This window comes from Oncorhynchus masou, chromosome 13, assembly GCF_036934945.1.
Source record: "Oncorhynchus masou masou isolate Uvic2021 chromosome 13, UVic_Omas_1.1, whole genome shotgun sequence".
Taxonomy (NCBI): Eukaryota; Metazoa; Chordata; class Actinopteri; order Salmoniformes; family Salmonidae; genus Oncorhynchus; species Oncorhynchus masou.
In genome coordinates this window covers 63,531,134-63,553,758 of record NC_088224.1, presented here as the reverse complement: position 1 = coordinate 63,553,758, position 22,625 = coordinate 63,531,134, and the positions used below count along the sequence as shown (strand labels likewise).

The following is a 22,625-nucleotide window of genomic DNA, read 5'->3' as shown; positions in this document are numbered from 1 at the left end:
TAATTTGCTAATAATACAGAATTTGTTGATGATAAAGTAATGTGTTAAAAGGTTCATTATAAGTATAAATTAAAACATAGTGGTGACACCAAACACTTTATTGTGAATTATGGTTTCATACAGAAAATCCGAAACAATTTTCCTCCCTTATTCCTCCATTGTGATTACAGTACAATTCATCAACCATCACAACTACTCAGAGGCCTGGGAAGAGGTAGAAGTGCTTTGTTAGAGTGGCTCGGTCTTTGGTTGGCATCTGTCTGCCTTTTCCCATGTGGAAATCTTCAAAGCGAACCATGACCTGTATGGAAGAAAATACCAACATGTTATTGTGGCTCAAAGTAAATCAAAGGTGATCAATTATTCCATACAGCGCAATGAGGGAAGAACATTGTCAACTGTTCTGTTTCCAGATACTTGCCTTCCTGAATAATTCTTCTATATGATCATCACAGGCATAGGTGTTGAATGTCTCCATGATGTGTTGGATAAAAAAGGTGCCCATCTTTGGATCTCTGTAGGACTTAGTATCTGAAAGGGCAGGGAATATAATGAGGGTTTACTCACAGTAATTTACAAACAATATAATGCCTGAGAATGTGTTAATATGACCCACTAACATGGTGTGCAGGACAGGAGGGAGATGAAGTCCTTTTCGTTGTGTTCCCTCTTGATTGAGTCACTCTCTAACTCCAGGTCATGGCTGGGCCCAGCCACCGCGTCACTGACCCAAACAAACCCGTCATTGCCTGAAATAACAGGCAAATCCTCTTTAATATGGAGGCATTCTACTCAAGTTAAAGTCAGTACAAAAGGTTTACATACATTTTGGAAAAACATTTTTTTTTTCAATGAAAGGATCACCTCCCCTGCAGGCCTGAATGAGGATGACTTTGGGTTTGTTAACCAGTGCTTTGCAGTTATCTGTATTCAGGTGTGTGAAGATGTTGGTGATGAGGAAGACATCAGGTTTAGGGTCCCCTTCCTTGTAGTGGACACCCATGATGGCTCCCAGCTCCCCGTGAGACATCATCACCACGAAGACGCTGTCCGACAATAAGTGCTCCTCACGTTTAGAGAATGCTTTCACAGCCTCATCCATCTCCTGCAAGAGCACACTGAGTCAGTCATAGTGGAGACAAACCATAGACTAAGGAAACATGTAGACATTCTTCTGGAGGCAGGGGAGATGTTTCCTCCCCCTGTGTACCTGTCCAGACAGGTTTCTATGTTTCACCACATCATATCCCAGATCCCTGAGAAGTCTCTCTATGTTCTCCTCGTCCTTCACTGCACCTTGTCTCAGCATGTTCTTATCATCAAACTCCACGTTGTTTATGAGCAGGGCCAAGCGCTTCCGACCAGACTTATCCATTGGAGGGTAAATCTTATAGTGCAAAGCAATGACAGGTGCAAAGGTTATTTAACAGAAATACAGCATAGCAACAATTCAACTCAATCACAATATGTGGGAAAATTGGTCCCAATTTACAAGTCGCCCTAAAACCACTCTGTAATAATGGTGTAGGTACACATTGTTACACAGTTATTGCAGTTTGTGAAATTACAAATTGAAACTTTGATAGTTTGTTTACACTGTAGGACTTTCACGCCAAGACTTATTTTTTAAATATATATTTTTTAAATGTATTGTAACTCAAATGACTGTGTTTCCTAAACTGTGCCACAGGTAACCCCAGGGGTTCATTAGCAAGCTCATTGGTCTAATAAGAGAACTATAAACTCAGATGCTAATTATTTTGGGGCACTCAGAAAACCGATACATGTACACTGATCTATCCTTTGACAACCAAGTGGAGCTCAAACCTCGCATCCCTTCCTCTGAAGAATGCCCTCCTTAAAGTCACTGGTGCTGGGGATGAGGACAGAGGACACTTGGCGCACCTCCTGCTGTGACAACTGGGGCGATGATGGTGCTGCAGGGAAAACACAGCATGTTACATTTAATTTACAGTATCTGCAAAGTAAAAAAAAAAAAACTCTTATCAGGTCTAAGAGAAGTTTGGGATAGTGACAGACCTCACTGAATGGTGCATCAGTTTCACTCACTCATCTTGGCCGGCTGCCTGGGGTCCAGACCGAATTTGTCATAAAGTCCAGGATCTCTCTCCTGAACTCGGGCAATCATCTTCTCACTGGCTTTCCTCCCTTTCTTCAACACCATATCGACGAGGCATCGTGCCTGCTTTGTCTCAGTGCTGTTCTCCTCCATCACCGATTCTGTCTCTTCATCGTTCAGCACCTGGTCTTCCAAAAGGTCGTCCAGGAGCTGCTTGATCACTGGCTTCGTCACACTGTCTATGAATGTAATGCGAGCCTTGGAGAGCACCTTGTCTGGTGAAAGTAAATAGGAATTCATCAGAGCTACAATTGAATCATTGTTAGAGCGATGTCTAAGTCTTATGCATCTGCTTTGTAATTGTGCATACAGTGTATTATACACTCCTATTCATCCTTTAAAGTGGCCATCTGCAGCTCGAACAATAACAAGGTTACACCCCACCATTGATTTGGTAAACAGCTGAGGGATGGGGCTGGTGAAATGTAACCACTCTCAAACTCATGGACAAAGCTATGGATGCAAAGACTGATATCAACATTATAGTTTTAACCATGTTTTGAGGCTATACAGTGTTTGTTAACAAATAACATTGTTAACACACAAATTAATAAACCAATATATATTAAACCAATAATTTATATTTTGATGGGTAAGACAATTGAACTAAACTCATGAGTCATCTATAAGTTATATTCTTCAAGAATCAATGGGTATATCATAAATGTAATCCAGACATACACACATAGCCCTAAAGGACACCAAGGGCTAAGGTACACACACACACACACACACACACACACACACACACACACACACACACACACACACACACACACACACACACACACACACACACAAAGAGAGAAAGATAAACAAATTATCACACACGCACACACACACATTATTATCAAATGAACTATTCCCGATAGATAAATAGGGGATAGACCGTGCGTCGTGCAGGTTGGTCTTGAGTTCGAGAGCCATAGCGAAAGTGAAAGTTTGCATGCTGTAGAAATGCAAAACAATTTCCCCAAATTACAACAAAAACATTGCAATATTCTTTATATTTATATATTTGAGTAGTTCAAATACATACCATGTTTGTTTAAACTTTTTTACATAAGCAAAACAGACGATAATGTTTACATTATAATGATTTACCTGCCATTCCTTAGATGAAGTGGATGAAGCTATGCTCTTCTTTCTGCCAGCTATTTCGGATAGGATAAAGATATGCCTATGCGTTTTCTTGATGACACTATCACTACCTGTTGTCTACCAAATACTTTTCGGCCTGGGCTACTGGAGTTTTAACGTCATAAAAAGTCTTAGCAATTTCCCATATATTTTATACAGTAACCTGATTGGCAGGTTTGGTGCATAGATTTACATGATTTACATTTACGTGATATGCATTGAAAAATATGTTGTATTTTTCTGATTCACAAGATATACAATTAGGGAAAGTATATTTGTACTTACAATGTACATAGCTAACTTATAACTGTAACATCATATATTGAATGGGCTTTCATTTACATTTCATTCACTTGTAAATGTGTGTATTGTCTGTGCAAACGAAAATGATACATTGCAGCTAGTTAAATGCATAACTATGGAGCGATAAGGGGAGCTGCCCTCCCTACTTTAAAGCTATGGTCAAACGGTAAATGCTAAATGGCATCCAATTGGGATTACACTCCAACCGAACCCGTTAATTCTGCCACTCCGGGCTCTTGGCCCACCCACCCCTCAAAATGGTCTCAAGAGAGCGCTGTTGGATAACGAGGAAGAAGGGTGACGCTACGTAAACAAACCTGTCTGTCAGAAGTCCGAGGTCTAACTAGTTTCAAGTGGATATTCGACTGAATTTCGCGCTTTCAAACCTCAATAGCTTTCAAACCACTTGAGCCACAGACTCCAAATTAGTGTCATGATGTTGGAAAAATTGCGCACAACATTGCACGATTGTTTTTCACGATTTGGTCATTAATTCACTTTGAAAAGCTAATAAACACGATGAAATGTGAGCAGCATTTTTGTATTCCTAGTTGAATTAGTTAGGGAGCGTAAACAAAGTACAAACTTTTACATTCAAATTTTTCTAAATTTAAAATTTCAATAGCTCCTTGGTCATGTGACCAACTGACAAAGAAGGTTCCGAATGTACACTCAGTGGGCCTGCACATTGCACACCCTTTAGTTTGTCAATTTTCATCTCACTTAACTTTACATACTGTAATGACCTGCCTAGATCATAAATGAACAATTGTCCAGACAGAGGCTTGAGTTTGCGAATTGACGGTTTATTAAACCAACTTTACACAGGCTACTGTTTGGGCCGTAGCACACGCCAAAAAGATGACAGATAACCCACAAGCCAATCGTGACCTTCTCTTGGGAAGCCCAGACGTAAGAGAGAGAGAATAAAGGCTGAACCTGGTCTTAACTTCCAATGCTCCACCCCCTGCCCAACCCCCCTCCACGCCACTCCGCCAACCACCAGGATGCCCGGCATCAGAACATTCCAGGCATTCCCGTGATTGGCAGATAGCAGGTTGATTGACATGTCGGACCTCGCGAACACCGGGTACTGGTCAGTACAACACAACCACCTCCTAGCCTAACACATAACACACAGCTGTCTGTGCGGGTCGCTACACAGCCCCCCCACCACAAAGTCCCTCGTCCCCGAGGGAACAAACAAAGTCTCTGAAGCGACCCGGAGGTCTCCTTTGCCTGCGTGGCCATGATGGTCGCAGAGTGCCCCTCTGGGAACCAGGGGATGAAGGCAGGGATATGGGGGACAAGGAAGCGGGAACGGGTAATACAGTCCGTGGCTCTGGGGAACCACGCGGTGACACAGGGGGGGAGACAGGGGGAGTGGGCTGTCTGGAGCCTTGTCTGCGGCACCTGAGGGTGGGTGCCTGGAGAATGTCATTGCCAGAGAGGGGAATTGTGGGGGTTCCTGGGGTTTGGGGAAAAGAGGCCCCTCTGTATGGGGCTAACCTGTCCCGGTGCAGTGCCACCTTTCTCCCCCTGGGAGGAAGCTGCACCCGGTACACAACCTCCCCTACCCTCTCCAGGACACTGCAGGGTCCCACCCAGTGACTGTCCAACTTGGGACATCTGCCTTTTTTCCTTAGGGGGCTGTAGACCCAGACCAGCTCCCCAGCCACAAAGTGCCTTCCCCGGGTGTGCACGTCATAGTTCCTTTTCTGCCTCACACCTGCATTCACCAGCTGCTCTCTGGTGAAGGTGTGGGCTGTCTCCAGGCGGTCCTGGAGTCTCCGGGCATACTCCGGCCCCGGAGGAACATGAGGGCTATCCAGGGGCCGACCAAACGCCATCTCCGCAGGGGTGCGGATCTCTCTCCCCAGCATGAGGAGGGCAGGCGTGCAGGAGGTGGAGTCTTGGACAGCGGAGCGGCATGCCATGAGGACCACAGGCAGGTGCTTGTCCCAGTCACGCTGGTGTTTGGAAGAGACGATGGCCAGCTACTGTCCAAGCGTTTTGTTGAAGCGCTCCACAAGGCCATCACTTTGAGGATGGAGAGGAGTAGTGCGGGTCTTGTCCATACCCAGCCTCTCACACATGGTGGCGAACACACGGGACTCAAAGTTTCTGCCTTGGTCGCTGTGGATGGACTCTGCAGCTCCAAACCTGCTGAACATCCCCGCTGTCAGGGCGTCGACGATGGTCTCTGCCTCCTGGTCAGGCAGAGCATAGGCCTCGGGCCATTTTGTGAAATAGTCCATGGCCGTGAGCACCCAGCGGTTTCCACTGTCTGTGGTGGGGAACGGCCCAACTACATCCACTCCCACCCTCTCCATGGGAGCCCCCACTGGGAACTGTTGGAGCTGAGCATGAGAGCGGCCTGGGGGCCCTTTCTCGCTGTGCAGTTGTCACAGCGGCGACAAAAGTCCTCCACATCCCTCTTGTGCTGCCCCCAGTAGAAGCCCTGACGGAGACGGCGCAGTGTTTTTGTGACCCCAAAGTGTCCAGTCCCCACCCCCATGAGTACTCTGGAGCACAGCCTCCCGCAATGCTTTTGGGACCACCACCTGCCACCTCTCCTCTCCCGTAGCTGACTCCTTCCATGCCCGCTGTAGCACGCCATCAGCCAGCCGCAGTCTCTCAAACTTCGACCACAACCCTTTGGTCGCGAGTGAGAGCGCTGTCACCTCTTCCCATGGTGGCCTCACCTGCGCCTCTACCCACTGTAGCACTGGCTGTAGGTCTGTGTACCGTCCCTGCTGCTGCCGCCATTCAGCCACGTCGACAGTCTGCAGCTCGCAGCAGACATGCCTGCTCGCCCGACACACTGTGGCACAGACACCCTCATCTGCCCGCAGCTCTCTCTCCCGTCCCTCTCTCCGTTCACAGTGGCGGCAGCCGTCTGCAGTACAGGACCGACGGGACATGGCGTCGGCGTTGGAGTGGCGTGCCACTGCCCTGTGCACCACCGTGAAGTCATACGGCTGAAGCTCCTCCAACCAGCGTGCCACCTGCCCCTCTGGCTCTCTGAAAGACATGAGCCACTGGAGAGCAGAGTGGTCAGTCCTTACAGTAAAGGGCAGACCACCCAGGTAGTACTTGAAGTGTTTGACGGAAGCCACAACAGCCAAGAGCTCCCGCCGGGTGACACAGTAGCGGCGCTCATGTTTGTCAAATGTTTTGCTGAAGTACGCCACCACTCTCTCCCCTCTGGCCCCACCTGGGCCAGCACCCCACCCATGCCCACATTGCTCGCGTCTGTGTCCAGGATAAAGGGCAAGGTGAGGTCAGGGGGCGAGCACGGGGCCCCGATCAGTGCACGTTTGAGGGTGTTGAACGCCTCCTCACACTCCACTGTCCAAGTGAAAGCCTTGTCCTTCGGCAGCAGGCGGTTCAGTGGAGCAGCAATGCTTGAGAAGTCCCGTACAAACCTCCTGTAGTACGAGGCCAGGCCCAGGAAGCTCTTCAGCTGACGCTGGTCGGTGGGGGTGGGCCAGTCTCTGACAGCCCCTACCTTGTCCTCCATGGTGCTGATCCCCTCCTTCCCCACTAGGTGGCCCAAGAAGGACACCTCTCTCCTCATGAAGTGGCACTTCTCGGGGTGGAGCTTCAGACCTGCGGCAGCCACCCTCTCCAGCACACGCCGTAGCGCCCCCGGGGCTGACTGGAAGGAGCTGTCATGGGCCAGGATGTCATCGAGGTATACCAGACACTGCTGTCGGGGGATGCCATCCAGCACCCTGTCCATCAAACGCTCAAAAGTAGCTGGAGCGTTGCACAGGCCAAAGCACAGGACCTTGAACTGCCAGTGTCCTCTGTTAGTGGAGAACGCAGTTTTGGCTCTGGCCTCTGGGGAGAGGGGCACCTGCCAGTAGCCACTGCGGAGGTCTAGTGAGGAGAACCAGGAGGACCCCCTAACCAGGTCCAGTGACTCATCGATACGTGGTATGGGGTATGAGTCCTTCCTGGTTACCTCATTCAGCCGCCTGTAGTCCGCACAGAACCTCAGCTTGCCCCCCTTCTTCGGAACCATGACGACTGGCGCCGCCCAGGGGCTGTCTGAGGGCTCAATGAAGTCTGCCCGCTGCATCTCCAACACAGCCTTGTCTGCCGCCTCCTGGCGTGCCAGCGGGATACGGCGGGGACGCATCTTGATGGGTCGAGCATCACCTGTGTCGATCTCATGCTGCACCAGATGAGTCTGACCCACCTCTTCCTCACTCAACGCAAAGCTGTCTCTGAATTCAAACAGCAACTGCCACAACCGTTCCTGCTGCTCGGGGTCAAGACCAACACAGTTCCTCCCCCATATCTCCCTCACTGCAGACAGTGTCCTCTCCTCTCCCATCTGGGGTAGCTGGGCTGGGGGGTTGTGGCCCGGGCTCACAGAGGGCTGTGTCATGGAGGTAGCTGGGGGAATGTAACACACCGCCGTAGGTAACAGGGGGACTGGGGAAAAGTCACACACAGCTGTGGGGGAGGGGGCGCAGCCATGAGTCTCTGCTGCTTTAACTGTTGGAGTAAAGGGTTTGTTGGGTTTAGTGAATGTGACATTAGGGGGAGCCATGGTGACTTCCGTCCCTCCCTGGAAGCTCAGTGTGCCCCTATTTAGGTCTAACTGGCAGCCTGTGCTCCTAAGAAAGTCCAACCCCAGGATACAAGGGTCCTGCACAGCCGCCACCCACACAGGATGACGCACAGTCCTGCCCCCTACTGTCAGAGTCATTATTCCCTTCCCTTTCATGGGTGCCAGCTCACCTGTGACTGTGCGGAGCTGCACAGTTGTAGGCTCACACTGAGTCCAACCTGGCACAATATCTGGCCTCACCAGGGTTACTGTGGACCCAGTGTCCACCAGGGCGGAGCAGGGCACCCCCTCCACAGTGACAGGGACATGACAAAAGTCCCCAACACAGGTCTGGCCCACCACAACAACAGGCTCCATCAGCTTGCCCTCGTCTGCTTCTGGGGGAAGTGGAGCCTTGCTTCCCCGTCTGTGCCGGTGGGCTCCTCCTGAAGATGATGGTGGTTGGGATAGAAAGCCAGGGGTCCGCACTACCCGGTCTATGCGGACCCCGAGCCGTTTCCCTGAGCTCTGGGGGACATGGGGCAATCTCGGCGCAGATGGCCTGGCTGGCCACAACCCCAGCAGACCCTGGGACCAGGGCTTGTGTTTCGTGCCGCCTGTAGCGACACAGCCCGAATGAGTTTTGTCATTTCGGCCACCCAAGCAGGCTTTTCCGGCTCCGGGCTGCTCTGCCCCCAGCTCGCACAGAGGGTGTGTCTCCCTGCACCCCCACCAAAGCCCCAGCTGAAGCCCCAGCCCACACCAGCTCCCTCTCCAAAGCCATCTCCAAGGCTGTCTGCACTGACTCAGGATGAGCCAGCTGGGTCTGTATGCGCAGCTCCGTAGGAGAGAGCGCCCGTATGAACTGGTCCCGTGCTAGCTCGCTCTGCACGGAGGGGGCATGTGAGCATATGCCCGCCGAGAGAGGCTCTCAATGTCATTAGCTAGCACCCGTAGAGGCTCTCCAGGCTGCCTGCGTCTATTACTCAGTTCGGAGCGCAGTAGCCCGGGCTGTACACACTGTCCATAGCGCCTCCTCAGTGCTCCCACTAAAGCACCATAATCATGCCTGTCCTCGGGGCTAATCAATATCAAACAGGCCAGAGCTTCATCCATGAGGCATAAAGCCAACTGCAGTGCCCTTTCTTCATCCGACCACCCCTAAAATGAGCTAACAGTTCAAACTGAGCATGAAAAGCTTCCCAATCCGCCTTACCGGAATACTTCGGGGTCTTAACAGATACGGACGCAGCCGGGAACTGGGTGCCGCCATGTTTGTTTACATCCTGAGCCCCAGATTCCTCGTCACGCCGCGTCGACGTCGCCACTTCGGTCCGCCCACCAGAATCCGCGCGAAATACAGTCGACAAAGCACTCATGCCCGCTTCAGCCGCCATCGCTCTAACGTCCTCCCTCAAGCGGCCTCTGCGCTCCGACGCCCTGGCGATCTCCTCAGACAGAACCCCCGACGTCCATTCACACGCACCTCCTTGGCCATAATCGTCCCCTACCTCCACCTTCACTTTCAGATTCCCTCGACGCATTTTCAATCCCCGTTCTCACCTACGGTAGCTAGCCACATAAGTCAGCTAGCTAGCTGGCTAACTTGTAACAACGTTTTTACTTCTGACACCAATGTAATGACCTGCCTAGATCATAAATGAACAATTGTCCAGACAGAGGCTTGAGTTTGCGAATTGACGGTTTATTTATCCAACTTTACACAGGCTACTGTTTGGGCCGTAGCACACGCCAAAAAGATGACAGATAACCCACAAGCCAATCGTGACCTTCTCTTGGGAAGCCCAGACGTAAGAGAGAGAGAATAAAGGCTGAACCTGGTCTTAACTTCCAATGCTCCACCCCCCTGCCCAACCCCCCTCCACGCCACTCCGCCAACCACCAGGATGCCCGGCATCAGAACATTCCAGGCATTCCCGTGATTGGCAGATAGCAGGTTGATTGACATGTCGGACCTCGCGAACACCGGGTACTGGTCAGTACAACACAACCACCTCCTAGCCTAACACATAACACACAGCTGTCTGTGCGGGTCGCTACAATACATTTTTGACATGATCAAATTTCAATTGCTCCCTGGTCATGTGACCTCTGACTCCTGGCCTCTAGGCCTACACTCCCTGCACGCCTGCCTGCTTCTCCCTGGAACTACAGACCTCCAGGCCTCCACACCTACTCTCCCTACCTGGTCAACACCCCCCTCCCTTGGCCTTAGAGTATAGCTTACTCCCTGGAATTACTAAAATGTCTATAGTCCTGCTGTCAAGGACCACGTGCACCTGGTAACCCAAAACAGGCTCTGTGCTCCTGGTGACCCACCCGCTTTTTTCTGCTCACAGACTAAGTCCCCACTCCAAACTCTATGGCCTGAGTGCTACACCAAGCCCCTGCTTGGACTCGGAGTGCCCCACGCTTTGATGGAGGCGTCCTTGTGCACCTAGTAACCTGAAACAAGCTCTGTGCACCTGGTGACCCGCCAACTTTTATCCCCAACCTCTACAGCCTTAGTGCTGCCCCCAGCCAATGAGTCTGGCTGTCCCTGCTCGGACTCTGAGTGCCCCCCTCCTTAATTAAGGGAGGCCTCCTCGTGCATCTGGTGACCTTTTTACTTCCACAGTGAGTCCCAACCTGACTCACAGTCCCAGCAGAGGACGGGCCCGGACGGATGGGCGATCACCACCTAGCCCCCCACCTATCCAGAGCCCAATGTCAATGTCGTATGCCTTCTACCTGCCTGCCTGGACTCTCTCACACTCTGTGTCTGGCCCCTGGCCCTTCTGCATGCACCTGGTAACCCATAAGTAAAGAAGGAGGATGGTGGAGGAAGACGCCTTCCATCCCCGACAAAAGCTTGGATCGAGGGCTGACTTTCAATAGATCGCAGTGAGTGAGCTGCTCTGCTACGTACAAAACCCTGACCCAGAATCAGGTTGTCTACAAGTGATTTAGCACCAGCTTCCCTGTGAACATGTGGCTGTGCATCAGGAGAGGGGAGGAAGCTCATCCAGCCGCACCCCAACCCTGTCACAAACGGCTCTACTCACCTGCCAAAAGAGGCAGGCTATCCCGAGCCAACCGAAGATCCGCGGTGCTACGGTATCCTTAAGTTTAGGGGGGATTCTGACTTAGAGGGGTTCAGTCATAATCCCACAGATGGTAGCTTCGTATCATTGGCTCCTCATCCAATCAAATACATAAAATATCTGAACCTGCAGTTCCTCTCTTACTGAGCAGGATTACTATTGCAACAACACATCATCAGTAGGGTAAAACTAATCGGTCTCACGATGGTCTAAACCCAATTCCCTATTAGTGGGTGAACAATCCAACGCTTGGTGAATTCTGCCTCACAATGATAGGAAGAGCCGACATCGAAGGATCAAAAAGCAACGTCGCTATGAGTGCTTGGCCACCACAAGCCAGTTATACCTGTGTTAACTTTTCTGACACCTCCTGCTTAAAAGCAAAAAATTCAGAAGGATCGTGAGGCCCCACTTTCACGGTCTGTATTCATACTGAAAGATCAAGATCAAGATAAAGCGAGCTTTTGCCATTCTGCTCCACGGAAGTTTCTGTCCTCCCTTAGCTCGCCTTAGGACACCTACATTACCTTTTGACAGGTGTACCGCTCCAGTCTAACTCCCCACCTGCCCCTTTCCCCGGAGCGGGTCGCACCCAGCGCGAGCACCCGGGGCTGGCCTCCCCGCCTCACCGGGAAAGTGAAAAAGTAGTGTTATTTCACTGCCGGCCAAAGTCTCCCTCTTATTCTACACCTCTCATGTCTCTTCACTGTGCACCAAACTACAGTCAAGCTCAACAGGGGCTTCTTTACCCGCTGATTCTGTCAAGCCCGCTCCCTTGGCTGTGGTTTCACTATCCATTGCAGTATTTAGTGGCACCATCGACCGGGTTTCGGAAGAAGCAACAGAAAATGATCATCCCCTTTCAATAATTTGCTTTCCCAGTCGCCCTCCGGGACAGAGCCACAGGAAGCCACCTTTACCAGCGCTTCCTCGATATTCCTCACTTTGACATGAGGGGGTCACAGTCACCCCACGGGTGATTTGAGTGTGACCGCGACAGGTGGGTACACTCCTTTGAATTTCATCAAGTTGACATTCAGTGATCCGTGCCCAGAGGGAACCTAGGCTTCTTCCGTCCGTTTTATGGTTCTGCAGCAAATCAAATCAATTTACCCTCCAGACAAGCTGGAGATACTTCGTAGGGCATGAGCCAGATCCATGCAATACCCTATCACTGCAGGACCAATGGGATTAGTCTCCACCTCAAGTCGAGTGGGCATAGAGGAGACCTCCCAACTTACAATGTGTGGGGCTGGCGAGCGCCGTAGCTGGGAGATCCGCGAGAAGGACCTGGCGCACATCCAGAGTTGCCACCACCAACCTCCAGATCCAACCCCCAGCCGGTTCGCCTTCGGCCCGCCGACGGACACCACCCCGACGAGCCCCCGCACGCAGACCCTTGCAAGACCACGCACGAGAGACCGTGAGATGGGCCGCACAACGAACTTCCAATGGTGGCGAGAGGAGGGCTCCGGAGTGACTGCTCCCCCAGCCGGCCTCGAGCCCCGCTTCGCACCCCAGCCCGACAGACCCAGTGCTTTGAGCCAATCCTTATCCCGAAGTTACGGATATTTCTGCCAACCCTTACCTACATTGTTATAACATTCCAGAGGCTGTTCACCTTGGAGACCTGCTGCGGATATGGGTACAGCCCGGCGTGAGATTCACACCTTCTCCCCCAGATTTTCAAGGGCCAGGGAGAGCTCACCGGACACCGCCAAATTCACAACGCTTTCCAGGGCTTGGGCCCCTCTCTCAGGGCGAACCCATTCCAGGGCGCCCTGCCCTTCACAAAGACAAGAGAACTCTCCCCGGGGCTCCGGCCAGCTTCGTCGGGTTACCACACTGGATGCCTCGCAGTGCCCGTCTCCGCCAGTCCGTGGACATTCTGAATGTAGTTTGAGGTCAGTAGGTCACATTACCAAGGAACTATTGAAATTATAATGTTTAAAAATGTTTGTAAAATCGTGGAGATAAAAATTGTGTGCAATATACAAGGGTAGTCTGTGGACATTCTGAACCTTGTTTTAGTCCAGTGGATGACATGACTAAAGACCTATTGAAATTAGAAACATTGAAAATGTATGTAAAATTGAGTGCAATGAAAATGGACAAACTGAAGGGTGTGCAATGTGTAGGCCCACAGAGTGGACATTCTGAACCTTGTTTGAGGTCAGTAGGTCACATGACCAAGGAGCTATTGAAATTCTAAAGTTGACCAAATTCATGAAAATGGACAAACTAAAAGGTGTGCAATATAGAAGGGTAGTCAGTGGACATTCTGAACCTTGTTTGAAGTCAGTAGGTCCCATGATGAAGGAGCTATTGATATTTGAAAGTTTGAAAAATTAATGTAAAAATGTGTGAGATGAAAATGGACAAACTAAAGGGTGTGCAATGTGTAGGCCCACTGAGTGGACATTCTGAACCTTGTTTGAAGTCTGTAGGTTACATGACCAAGGAGCTTTTGACATTTGAACGTTTGAAAAAGTAATGGGAAAACGTGTGAGATGAAAATGGACAAACTAAAGGGTGTGCAATGTGTAGGCCCACTGAGTGGACATTCTGAACCTTGCTTGAGGTCAGTAGGTCACATGACCAAGGAGCTATTAAAATTCTAAAGTTGACCAAATTAATGAAAATGGACAAACTAAAGGATGTGCAATATAGAAGGGTAGTCAGTGGACATTCTGAACCTTGTTTGAAGTCAGTAGGTCATATAACCAAAAAGCTATTGAAATTCAAAAATGTAAATAAATAATTGAAAATAGTGCGAGATGTAAATCGACAAAAACAAGTGTGTGCAATGTGTGTCTATGCCATCGGGTTAGCTACAACCAGTTTTGAAAGTTTTAGGAGTAATGGTTAAAGAGCTATTGACATTTGAAAATGTTGATTTGTCACTATGTTGACGGTCCCTAACCCCTGTTTGTGGAAGTAAGGAAAACTACAGGCGAATATCTGTCGAATATCCAACCTGAATCTGATTTTACCTCGGTTCAGAGGAGTGGGTAGCAGATATTGCCAATGGCTACATAAAAACGAACTATCCACACTCAATAATCTTTCTTAAAAGCTAAGGAGTCGCAGAATGTTGTTAGCCAGCTAACGATATTGTTGCATTGCTTGTCAACTTTGTTGGGTCCTCGAGGAATTACTGTCACGCTAGCCAGCGTTAGCTTCTAGTAGTGTGAGCCAAACCCTACTTAGTTCAATTTATCTCTGGTCAGGACCCAGTGGTCAGGTGGGTACATTGTAGAATACTAAATTATGTTTTTTTTAGCTAAGTTTAAAGGTTTACTGTTTACATTTAGCTACCAGAAGAAGCCTAGCTAACGTTAGCTAATGCCATCAGCTAGTTAGAGCTGAACTGAGCTCAGTGCATTGCTTGCAGCTATACAGTACACAGTAGTAGGTTAGTTATACAAAATATTTGGTATTAGCTAGCTAGCGTGTTAATAAATCAGGATGGCTAGCTAGCTAACATTGTGATGTGGCATCAAACAAATTCAAGTGTAGCTTCACTATTGGGACTTGTTACAGTTAGAAGGCCATAAACATTTTTACCATTGTTTGTGATCATCCATTAAATTCCTCCTGTGTTGTTTTTCTTATCATGCATTACCAATATGAGTCAGTTGTCATATTCACCAGAAATGGGCATATTGAGGTGTCAGATTTCCACTTTGGGTGGTAAAGTTGTAAGCACTGCCGCAGTATGAAATCATATTTTGATATACACTGGATTTCACTGAGATTTCCTTCAGTGTTTGAATTGAAATGTGTCATTATGCTAGCTACCTCTAAACATATTTTTTTAAATCAAATACCTCAACCTGAATGTGGACCATAGTGTGTAGGCATTCAACCGTGTCAAGTCCTGATAAATAAGTAATAGCCATCAAGTTTGCTTTAGGCTACTTCTGACTGCTGATCATTCTACCATGCCATCATTCACAGTCTTGTATTTTTCTTGTCATTCCCAGCAGTATCCTTGCTAGCTGTGAGGGATGAGCCATGGGCCGGAACGTCGTGGGATCCATGTGGACCAGTCAGAGCTGTTGTGTACGAAGGGATGTGGTTTCTATGGCAATGTGGCCTGGCAGGGCCTCTGCTCCAAGTGCTGGCGGGAGGAGTACCAACAAACCAAACACAAACAGATCCAGGAGGACCATGCTCTGGCAGAGAGGTGTGTGTTGTCTGTTTGATCAAGCTTGTTATGCATCGTCCCCCAGCTGCTGCCCGGGTTGACAGACGTAGCACTCGATTTGAAATCGAGGAGCCCGGCGGCAAACACTGAATGCCCCGCTAAAATTGAGGGGTGGAGTCGAAGACAAAACATTGATTAATAAACATTTCAACAGCCAATTTCACAGAGGCAAATGGAACAGTGTCATGTTGCTGTCTGTCATTAGTTTAAATGATTCTTGCCTTTTTAATCTCTGACATTCTTTCCTTATCTGTCGTGTTTTATTTAGGGACCACTGTCTGTCTGTCTTCAGTATTGATCATGTGGTAGTAACAACAATGTCTGTTCTGTGTCCCAGGTTACAGATGGAGGAGGAGGCAGCATACGCTATCAACCACCAGGGGGCAGCCCAGTCCCAGCCTGCCATCGCACCCTTCAGCAAATTTGAAGAGAGGAAAACTAAGGAGAAGTCACGGAAAATCAACACAGTGACTAAGTTTTTCACTCCCTCAGCAAAGACACCACCCAAGAAAGGTAGGTTCCATGTCTATGAGATAGGGTTTACAGTTTATAGTGTTTTCTCTACCGTTACTGGGGCGGCAGGGTAGCCTAGTGGTTAGAGCGTTGGACTAGTAACTGGAAGATTGCAAGTTCAAGCCCCCGAGCTGACAAGGTACAAATCTGTCGTTCTGCCCCTGAACAGGCAGTTAACCCACTGTTCCTAGGCCGTCATTGAAAATAAGAATTTGTTCTTAACTGACCTGCCTGGTTAAATAAAGGTAAAATAAAATAAATTACTGGAGGGATGAGCAGATCCAAACCACCACTGCATCCCCTCTCTGCATAATGTTGGAGCACAGTTCCTCCCACGGCTCATCCCTCACGGCTAGTTCCTCTTTCCCCCCTCTTTCAGAACTCTTCGGAAGAAGGTCACATGGGGCATCCAGCTACAGTTCCCTAGATGTTCAACCTCTCCCTGACCCAGTCTGTAATACCTATATTTTTCCTGCAGACCACCATCTCTGTGCCCACGAACACGAAGTTTACCTGTCTAAATGACTATCACCCAGTAGCACTCACATCTGTAGCCATGAAATGCTTTGAAAGTCTGGTTATGGCTCACATCAACACCATCATTCCAGGCACCCTGGACACACTCCAATTTGTATACCGCCCCAACAGACCCACAGATGACACAATCTCTATTGCACTCCACACTGCCCTTTCCCACCTGGTCAAAAGGAACACTTAGGTGAGAATGCTGTTCATTGACTACAGCTCAGCATTCAACACCGTAGTGCCCTTGAAGCTCATTACTAAGCTAAACACCTCCCTCTGCAACTGGATCCTGGACATCCTGACGGGCCGCCCCCAGGTGTTGTGGGTAGGCAACAACACATCCGCCACACTGACCCGCAACACGGGTGCCCCTTAGGGGATTGAAAAGATTTGTCATGGGCCCTCGGATCCTCAAAAAGTTCTATAGCTGCAGCATCGAGAGCATCTTGACTGGCTGCATCACTGCTTGGTATGGCAACTGCTTTCATGTGGAACCATGCATTTGAAGCGTAGCAAAAAGGGACTAGCTAAAATCAGATTGCAGAAGGATGTTTTGTGAAATCACAACTCCGCAAGCTGTGCTGGTAAAGTATGAGATGAATAAAGAACCACCCTTATTTTCTCCGCTTCCCATCAAAAGGCTGGCTGAAAGCCAGTCTGTTATATCTACCACCTAAGGAATATTATACATACACACAGACATATCATTCCCTTCATTATCTGTGTCCTCCACCCTCCTAGACTCTGTAACTGGCGAGGCCCAGTCGACCCCCAGCCCCTCAGTGAGCCGCAAGCCCTTAGAGACGGACCGCACCACACGAGGGTTCATCGACTTCCTCAAGACACTGAAACCTGGCAGGGAGATCTTCAAACAGTGCAGGGCCTTCACAGAGAGCATGGCCTGCAAGAGGGTGAGTAGTACACTACAATAGCACCAGTGGCTTCTGAATGTGGAGAGCCTGATGAGTCCCATGGGTGTTACCTCTATTCATTCACCCCTGCGGCTTGGGTTTTGACCATTTCACTTCCTCATCGTAGAACAGAAGGATGCCAAAAACAAATGCAAAAAACCAACATTTGGTTATTCACTCAATGCTCTGGAGTAACATCAGCGTGAACTCGCCCTTAAACTTGAAATGAAGGACAATATACGACAATCCCTTCAAGCTAATAGTGCTCTTGTTCCACAGGACCTGGGTGCTGATGAGTTGTCTGAGTGTGTTCAGGACTTCTACCAGAACCTGTCAGACCGCCTGCAAACACACTACAAAGGTACACCTCTCCTTTCCTCACCTCTAATACTCTAATACCAGATCATTAAGGATATCTTGAAACAGGGGCTTGATGATAAAGTTGCAGGTGAGAATGAACACACTCTGATCCTTTCTGAGAGCTATCTAGGCCTTGAATAGGCCTTGAATGACTCACATTTGCTGTTTTCCCGCCTGTGTCCGTGTTGACCCCAGGGTCGTCGGAACGCGTGGAGAGTGTGATGGACGAGGTAGAGAGGTACATGATGACACGTCTCTACGATGAGGTCTTTTGTCCTGAGACCACAGACGATGAGAAGAAAGACCTGGCTGTTCAGAAGAGAATCAGGTAAAGACAATGAAACTGATATGATATTGAGTATGAGCATTGAAGCTGCTGTATGCCTCCTTGTGCATCTGTTCACTAAAGTGTGTGTGTGGGTTGCAGGGCCTTGCATTGGGTCACCATTGAGATGCTGTGTGTCCCTGTGGATGAGGAGATTCCTGAGGTGTCTGATAATGTGGTCAAAGCCATCACAGGTCAGACTTTAGCCTGTATTCATTTGTTTTTAGTTTTTTTTACAACGAGACCCAAACACTGACTGAACATGCATGTAATGTATAATGTCATCATAGCACATTAACTACCACTCTGTTCCACCCTGACTTCCTGTAGACGTGATCGAGATGGACTCGAAGCGTGTGCCCAGGGACAAGCTGACCTGCATCACGCGCTGCAGTAAGCACATATTCAATGCCATCAAGACCACCAAGAAGGAGGCAGCATCTGCTGATGACTTCCTGCCCACCCTCATCTACATCATCCTGAAGGCCAACCCTCCGCGACTGCAGTCCAACATCCAGTACATCACCCGCTTCTGTAACCCTAGCCGCCTCATGAGCGGAGAGGACGGATACTACTTTACCAACCTGGTGAGAGGGCTGTGTACGCAAAGCAAACAGACAGACAAGCTGTACCAAACAAAGTCAAATACACATACACTGTACACATATTAAGAATATAATTTGTGATTCCCCTAACCCCCCTCTTTCTCTCCTCTCTCTCTGTCCCTCTGCAGTGCTGTGCGTTGGCCTTCATAGAGAAGCTGGATGGCCAGTCTCTGAACCTTAGCGCTGAGGTGTTTGAGCTCCACATGTCAGGCCAGGCGTCCCCCCAGCAGCCCCAGGCTGCCCCCTCCCCCCCAGGCAGTGCTGCTTTCAGCGAGATGAACGAGCGTCTGGACCTGCTGACGGGGCTGGGCGTGAGGCAGGAACACGTCATGGAGGGAGCTCGCCGCCTGGAGAGTGACCTCATCGACTGGAGGGACGGGGTGGAGCACAAAGTGCAGGATGTGTTGGAGAGGTTCCCCCTGGAAATGCACCCCCCCGCCTCTTCTGCCATAGACGCTGACAATGTGGAGAACGACCTCCTGCCGCCTCCTCTCCAACCGCAGTTGTTTGCCGGCTGACCTCCAACACCCTGACCCTCTGGACTTGTTACTCTCTCTCTCTCCACCCTGGAAAGTGGCTCCTGTTCTAATGCACATATAGGTTCCCTGTAATGTATCCAAGAAGTGTAACTCCAACCCTCCCCATTGTATGCATCCTTAAAATAGATGCTTGCAGTCGCCTGTACCCCAGTACTCTTAAATCGACCACTTTCCTGGTCGGTCTTCAGCACTGATTAGTAAGAGTACCAGATAGGTCGTAGGCATATTGCCTTCATCGATGGTCATGAAGGAAAGGAGATAAGGAACGGAAGCCTTTTAAGACTGTTGGGACACAGACCATTGATTTTATCCCCTGTATTACTCCTGACTGATTCCAAGTCTGAGTACAGAAGCCCTGGTGAGAGGCATCTGTTAGGATCATGTGTATGTAACCACAACCAAATTTCCCCTGAATATGTCTATAAATATGTGTGTGTGTATATATATATATATATACAGTGGGGCAAAAAAGTATTTATTCAGCCACCAATTGTGCAAGTTCTCCTACTTAAAAGGATGAGAGGCCTGTAATTGTCATCATAGGTACACTTCAACTATGACAGACAAAATGAGAAGAAAAAAATCCAGAAAATCACATTGTAGGATTTTTTATGGATTTATTTGCAAATTATGGTGGAAAATAAGTATTTGGTCACCTACAAACAAGCAAGATTTCTGGCTCTCACAGACCTGTAACAACTTCTTTAAGAGGCTCCTCTGTCCTCCACTCATTACCTGTATTAATGGCACCTGTTTGAACTTGTTATCAGTATAAAAGACACTGGTTCACAACCTCAAACAGTCCCACTCCAAACTCTACTATGGCCAAGACCAAAGAGCTGTCAAAGGACACCAGAAACAAAATTGTAGACCTGCACCAGGCTGGGAAGAATGAATCTGCAATAGGTAAGCAGCTTGGTTGGAAGAAATCAACTGTGGAAGCAATTATTAAGAAATGGAAGACATACAAGACCACTGATAATGTCCCTCGATCTGGGGCTCCACGCAAGATCTCATCCTGTGAGGTCAAAATGATCACAAGAACGGTGAGCAAAACTCCCAGAACCACACGGAGGGACCAAGTGAATGACCTGCAGAGAGCTGGGACCAAAGTAACAAAGCCTACCATCAGTAACACACTACGCCGCCAGGGACTCAAATCCTGCAGTTCCAGACGTGTCCCCCTGCTTAAGCCAGTACATGTCTAGGCCCGTCTGAAGTTTGCTTGAGAGCATTTGGATGATCCAGAAGAAGATTGGGAGAATGTCATATGGTCAGATGAAACCAAAATATAACTTTTTGGTAAAAACTCAACTCTTCATGTTTGGAGGACAAAGAATGCTGAGTTGCATCCAAAGAACATCATACCTACTGTGAAGCATGGGGGTGGAAACATCATGCATTGGGGCTGTTTTTCTGCAAAGGGACCAGGACGACTGATCCGTGTTAAATGAAAGAATGAACGGGGCCATGTGTCGTGAGATTTTGAGTGAGAATCTCCTTCTATCAGCAAGGGCATTGAAGATGAAACGTGGCTGGGTCTTTCAGCATGACAATGATCCCAAACACACCGCCCGGGCAACGAAGGAGTGGCTTCGTAAGAAGCATTTCAATGTCCTGTAGTGGCCTAGCCAGTCTCCAGACCTCAACCCCATAGAAAATCTTTGGAGGGAGTTGAAAGTCCATGTTGCCCAGCAAAAAGCCCCAAAACATCACAGCTCTAGAGGAGATCTGCATGGAGGAATGGGCCAAAATACCAGCAACAGTGTGTGAAAACCTTGTGAAGACTTACAGAAAATGTTTGACCTGTGTCATTGCCAACAAAGGGTATATAACAAAGTATTGAGAAACTATTGTTATTGACCAAATACTTATTTTCCACCATAATTTGCAAATAAATTCATAAAAAATCCTACAATGTGATTTTCTGGCTTTTTTTTTCTAATGATGAAAATTACAAAATTGCTCAATTGGTGGCTGACTAAATACTTTTTTGCCCCACTGTATATATATAAATGCCAAACCTGTTCAGTCATGCACTCAGTTTAGAGAAGTGATTTTTATTTTTTTATTGTGTGGATATTAATTATTGGATGCAATAAAGACACAATTCTTGTAAAGTTTACATTAGCAGTCATTCTAAATCCTATACAATAGTATTGCGTAGAGAATAGTTACATGAGTTACATTTCCAGGTTTGTTTGAGGCATTCAGACTACAGTCTTCTGCGAGGGGATAAGGATGTTTAGACTATTCAAATGGCTAAATTAATATCATAGTTCAATTTTTTTATTTTTTATATATATATAAAAAATAAATGATTTTCAGTTCAGAGTTTAGAAGATACTAAAAATCCCTACACTCTTGTTTGACTGCTGAACAGCTGCTTCGTCAGAAGAAAGTCTTCCGTTTCTCAGTCGTCATATTTAGTATGGTTTTATCTAAGTGAAGTACTTTTAGTAAGTGCTTTAATTTACAGTGGTGTATTTTATTTGTACAAATATTTTGTGGGTAAATGTTGCCAAACACAATAGCCATAACAATGTAGATCTCAGCTCCATGTAGTAACCATTCATTCAGGGTTAGATGGATATATGAAGGAACAGTAGGCATTGCGTTGGAAGAGTAGTGTCTTTGATGCAACAGAAAATACATTTACATACTACCTATATATTTGATCTTTTTTTACATTTTATCATGTTTATTTGATCACATTTGTAACTATCAGATACAAATGCTCGCCAAAACCTGGAAGCTAAAATCCCATTCAATCCAATTTAAGCACTAACTGAATTAACTAGGCATTGGATGACACACAATCAATGATCAGGTATTTTTGAAAAAGCAATGTAAAAAATCTGTACAACCATAGTTTTGTTTTTGTATGGAGTAGCTAAACATGGTCTTGTATTTAAATGTAACTTATTGAGACAGTGTTGTTTTATAGTGTCCATGGGTTTGTGGTGTTGATGAATAAAATAACTCAAAAACCGTTCTGTGTCTACGAGCCTTTGTCACCACAGTAACATGACTATCTAGGGTAAGTAGAAAACACCTGCTCTTTCCATGACATAGAAGGACCAGGTGAAAGCTATGATCCCTTATTGATGTTAAATCCTCTTCAATCAGTGTAGATGAAGGGGAGGAGATGGGTTAAAGAAGTATTTTTAAGCCCTGAGACATGGATTGTGTATGCGTGCCATGAATGGGCAAAACAAAATATTTAAGTGCCTTTGAACTGGGTTTTTCACGCTCAACAGTTTCCCGTATGTATTAAGAATGGTCCAACATCCATAGGACATCCATCCTTGACACAACTGTGGGAAGCATTGGAGTCAATATGGGCCAGAATCCTTGTGGAACGCTTTCAACACCTTATAGAATAC

At 47.9% G+C, this 22,625-nt stretch overlaps 2 protein-coding genes across 5 annotated transcripts; one reads left to right on the top strand and one right to left on the bottom strand.

The window, feature by feature from the left end:
- Window positions 1-83: 83 nt before the first annotated feature.
- Window positions 84-14,873, bottom strand: LOC135552815 (caspase a-like). Of its 2 annotated transcripts, none has more exons than XM_064984682.1 (8): window positions 14,819-14,873; window positions 2,071-2,355; window positions 1,828-1,937; window positions 1,211-1,387; window positions 865-1,105; window positions 621-749; window positions 422-531; window positions 84-301 (listed from the first exon to the last, which is right to left on the bottom strand). In XM_064984682.1, exons 1-8 carry the CDS (start codon window positions 14,832-14,834, stop codon window positions 197-199), a joined length of 1,173 nt encoding a protein of 390 aa, XP_064840754.1. In that variant the 5' UTR covers window positions 14,835-14,873; the 3' UTR covers window positions 84-196. The 2 variants fall into 2 exon arrangements, with proteins under 2 accessions (XP_064840754.1, XP_064840755.1); XM_064984683.1 differs by lacking the exon at window positions 14,819-14,873 and adding an exon at window positions 3,245-3,350.
- On the top strand, window positions 14,200-22,231 carry rabgef1l (RAB guanine nucleotide exchange factor (GEF) 1, like). Of its 3 annotated transcripts, none has more exons than XM_064984681.1 (9): window positions 14,200-14,495; window positions 15,241-15,440; window positions 15,799-15,974; window positions 17,241-17,410; window positions 17,690-17,771; window positions 17,966-18,098; window positions 18,198-18,289; window positions 18,426-18,682; window positions 18,829-22,231. In XM_064984681.1, exons 2-9 carry the CDS (start codon window positions 15,262-15,264, stop codon window positions 19,216-19,218), a joined length of 1,479 nt encoding a protein of 492 aa, XP_064840753.1. In that variant the 5' UTR covers window positions 14,200-14,495; window positions 15,241-15,261; the 3' UTR covers window positions 19,219-22,231. The 3 variants fall into 3 exon arrangements, with proteins under 3 accessions (XP_064840753.1, XP_064840751.1, XP_064840752.1); XM_064984679.1 differs by having other exon boundaries at window positions 18,180-18,289; XM_064984680.1 differs by having other exon boundaries at window positions 15,238-15,440; window positions 18,180-18,289.
- Window positions 22,232-22,625: the final 394 nt, after the last annotated feature.

Coding starts and splice junctions, on each gene's coding strand:
- rabgef1l (XM_064984679.1), top strand. CDS start 15,262: ATGAGCCATGGGCCGGAACGTCGTGGGATCCATGTGGACCAGTCAGAG. Junction 17,772..17,965: donor CCTGCAAACACACTACAAAG/GTACACCTCTCC, acceptor TGTTGACCCCAG/GGTCGTCGGAACGCGTGGAG. Junction 18,099..18,179: donor GCTGTTCAGAAGAGAATCAG/GTAAAGACAATG, acceptor TGTTCACTAAAG/TGTGTGTGTGGGTTGCAGGG.
- LOC135552815 (XM_064984682.1), bottom strand. Junction 1,106..1,210: donor ATAGAAACCTGTCTGGACAG/GTACACAGGGGG, acceptor GTGCTCTTGCAG/GAGATGGATGAGGCTGTGAA. Junction 532..620: donor CCTCCTGTCCTGCACACCAT/GTTAGTGGGTCA, acceptor CTGCCCTTTCAG/ATACTAAGTCCTACAGAGAT.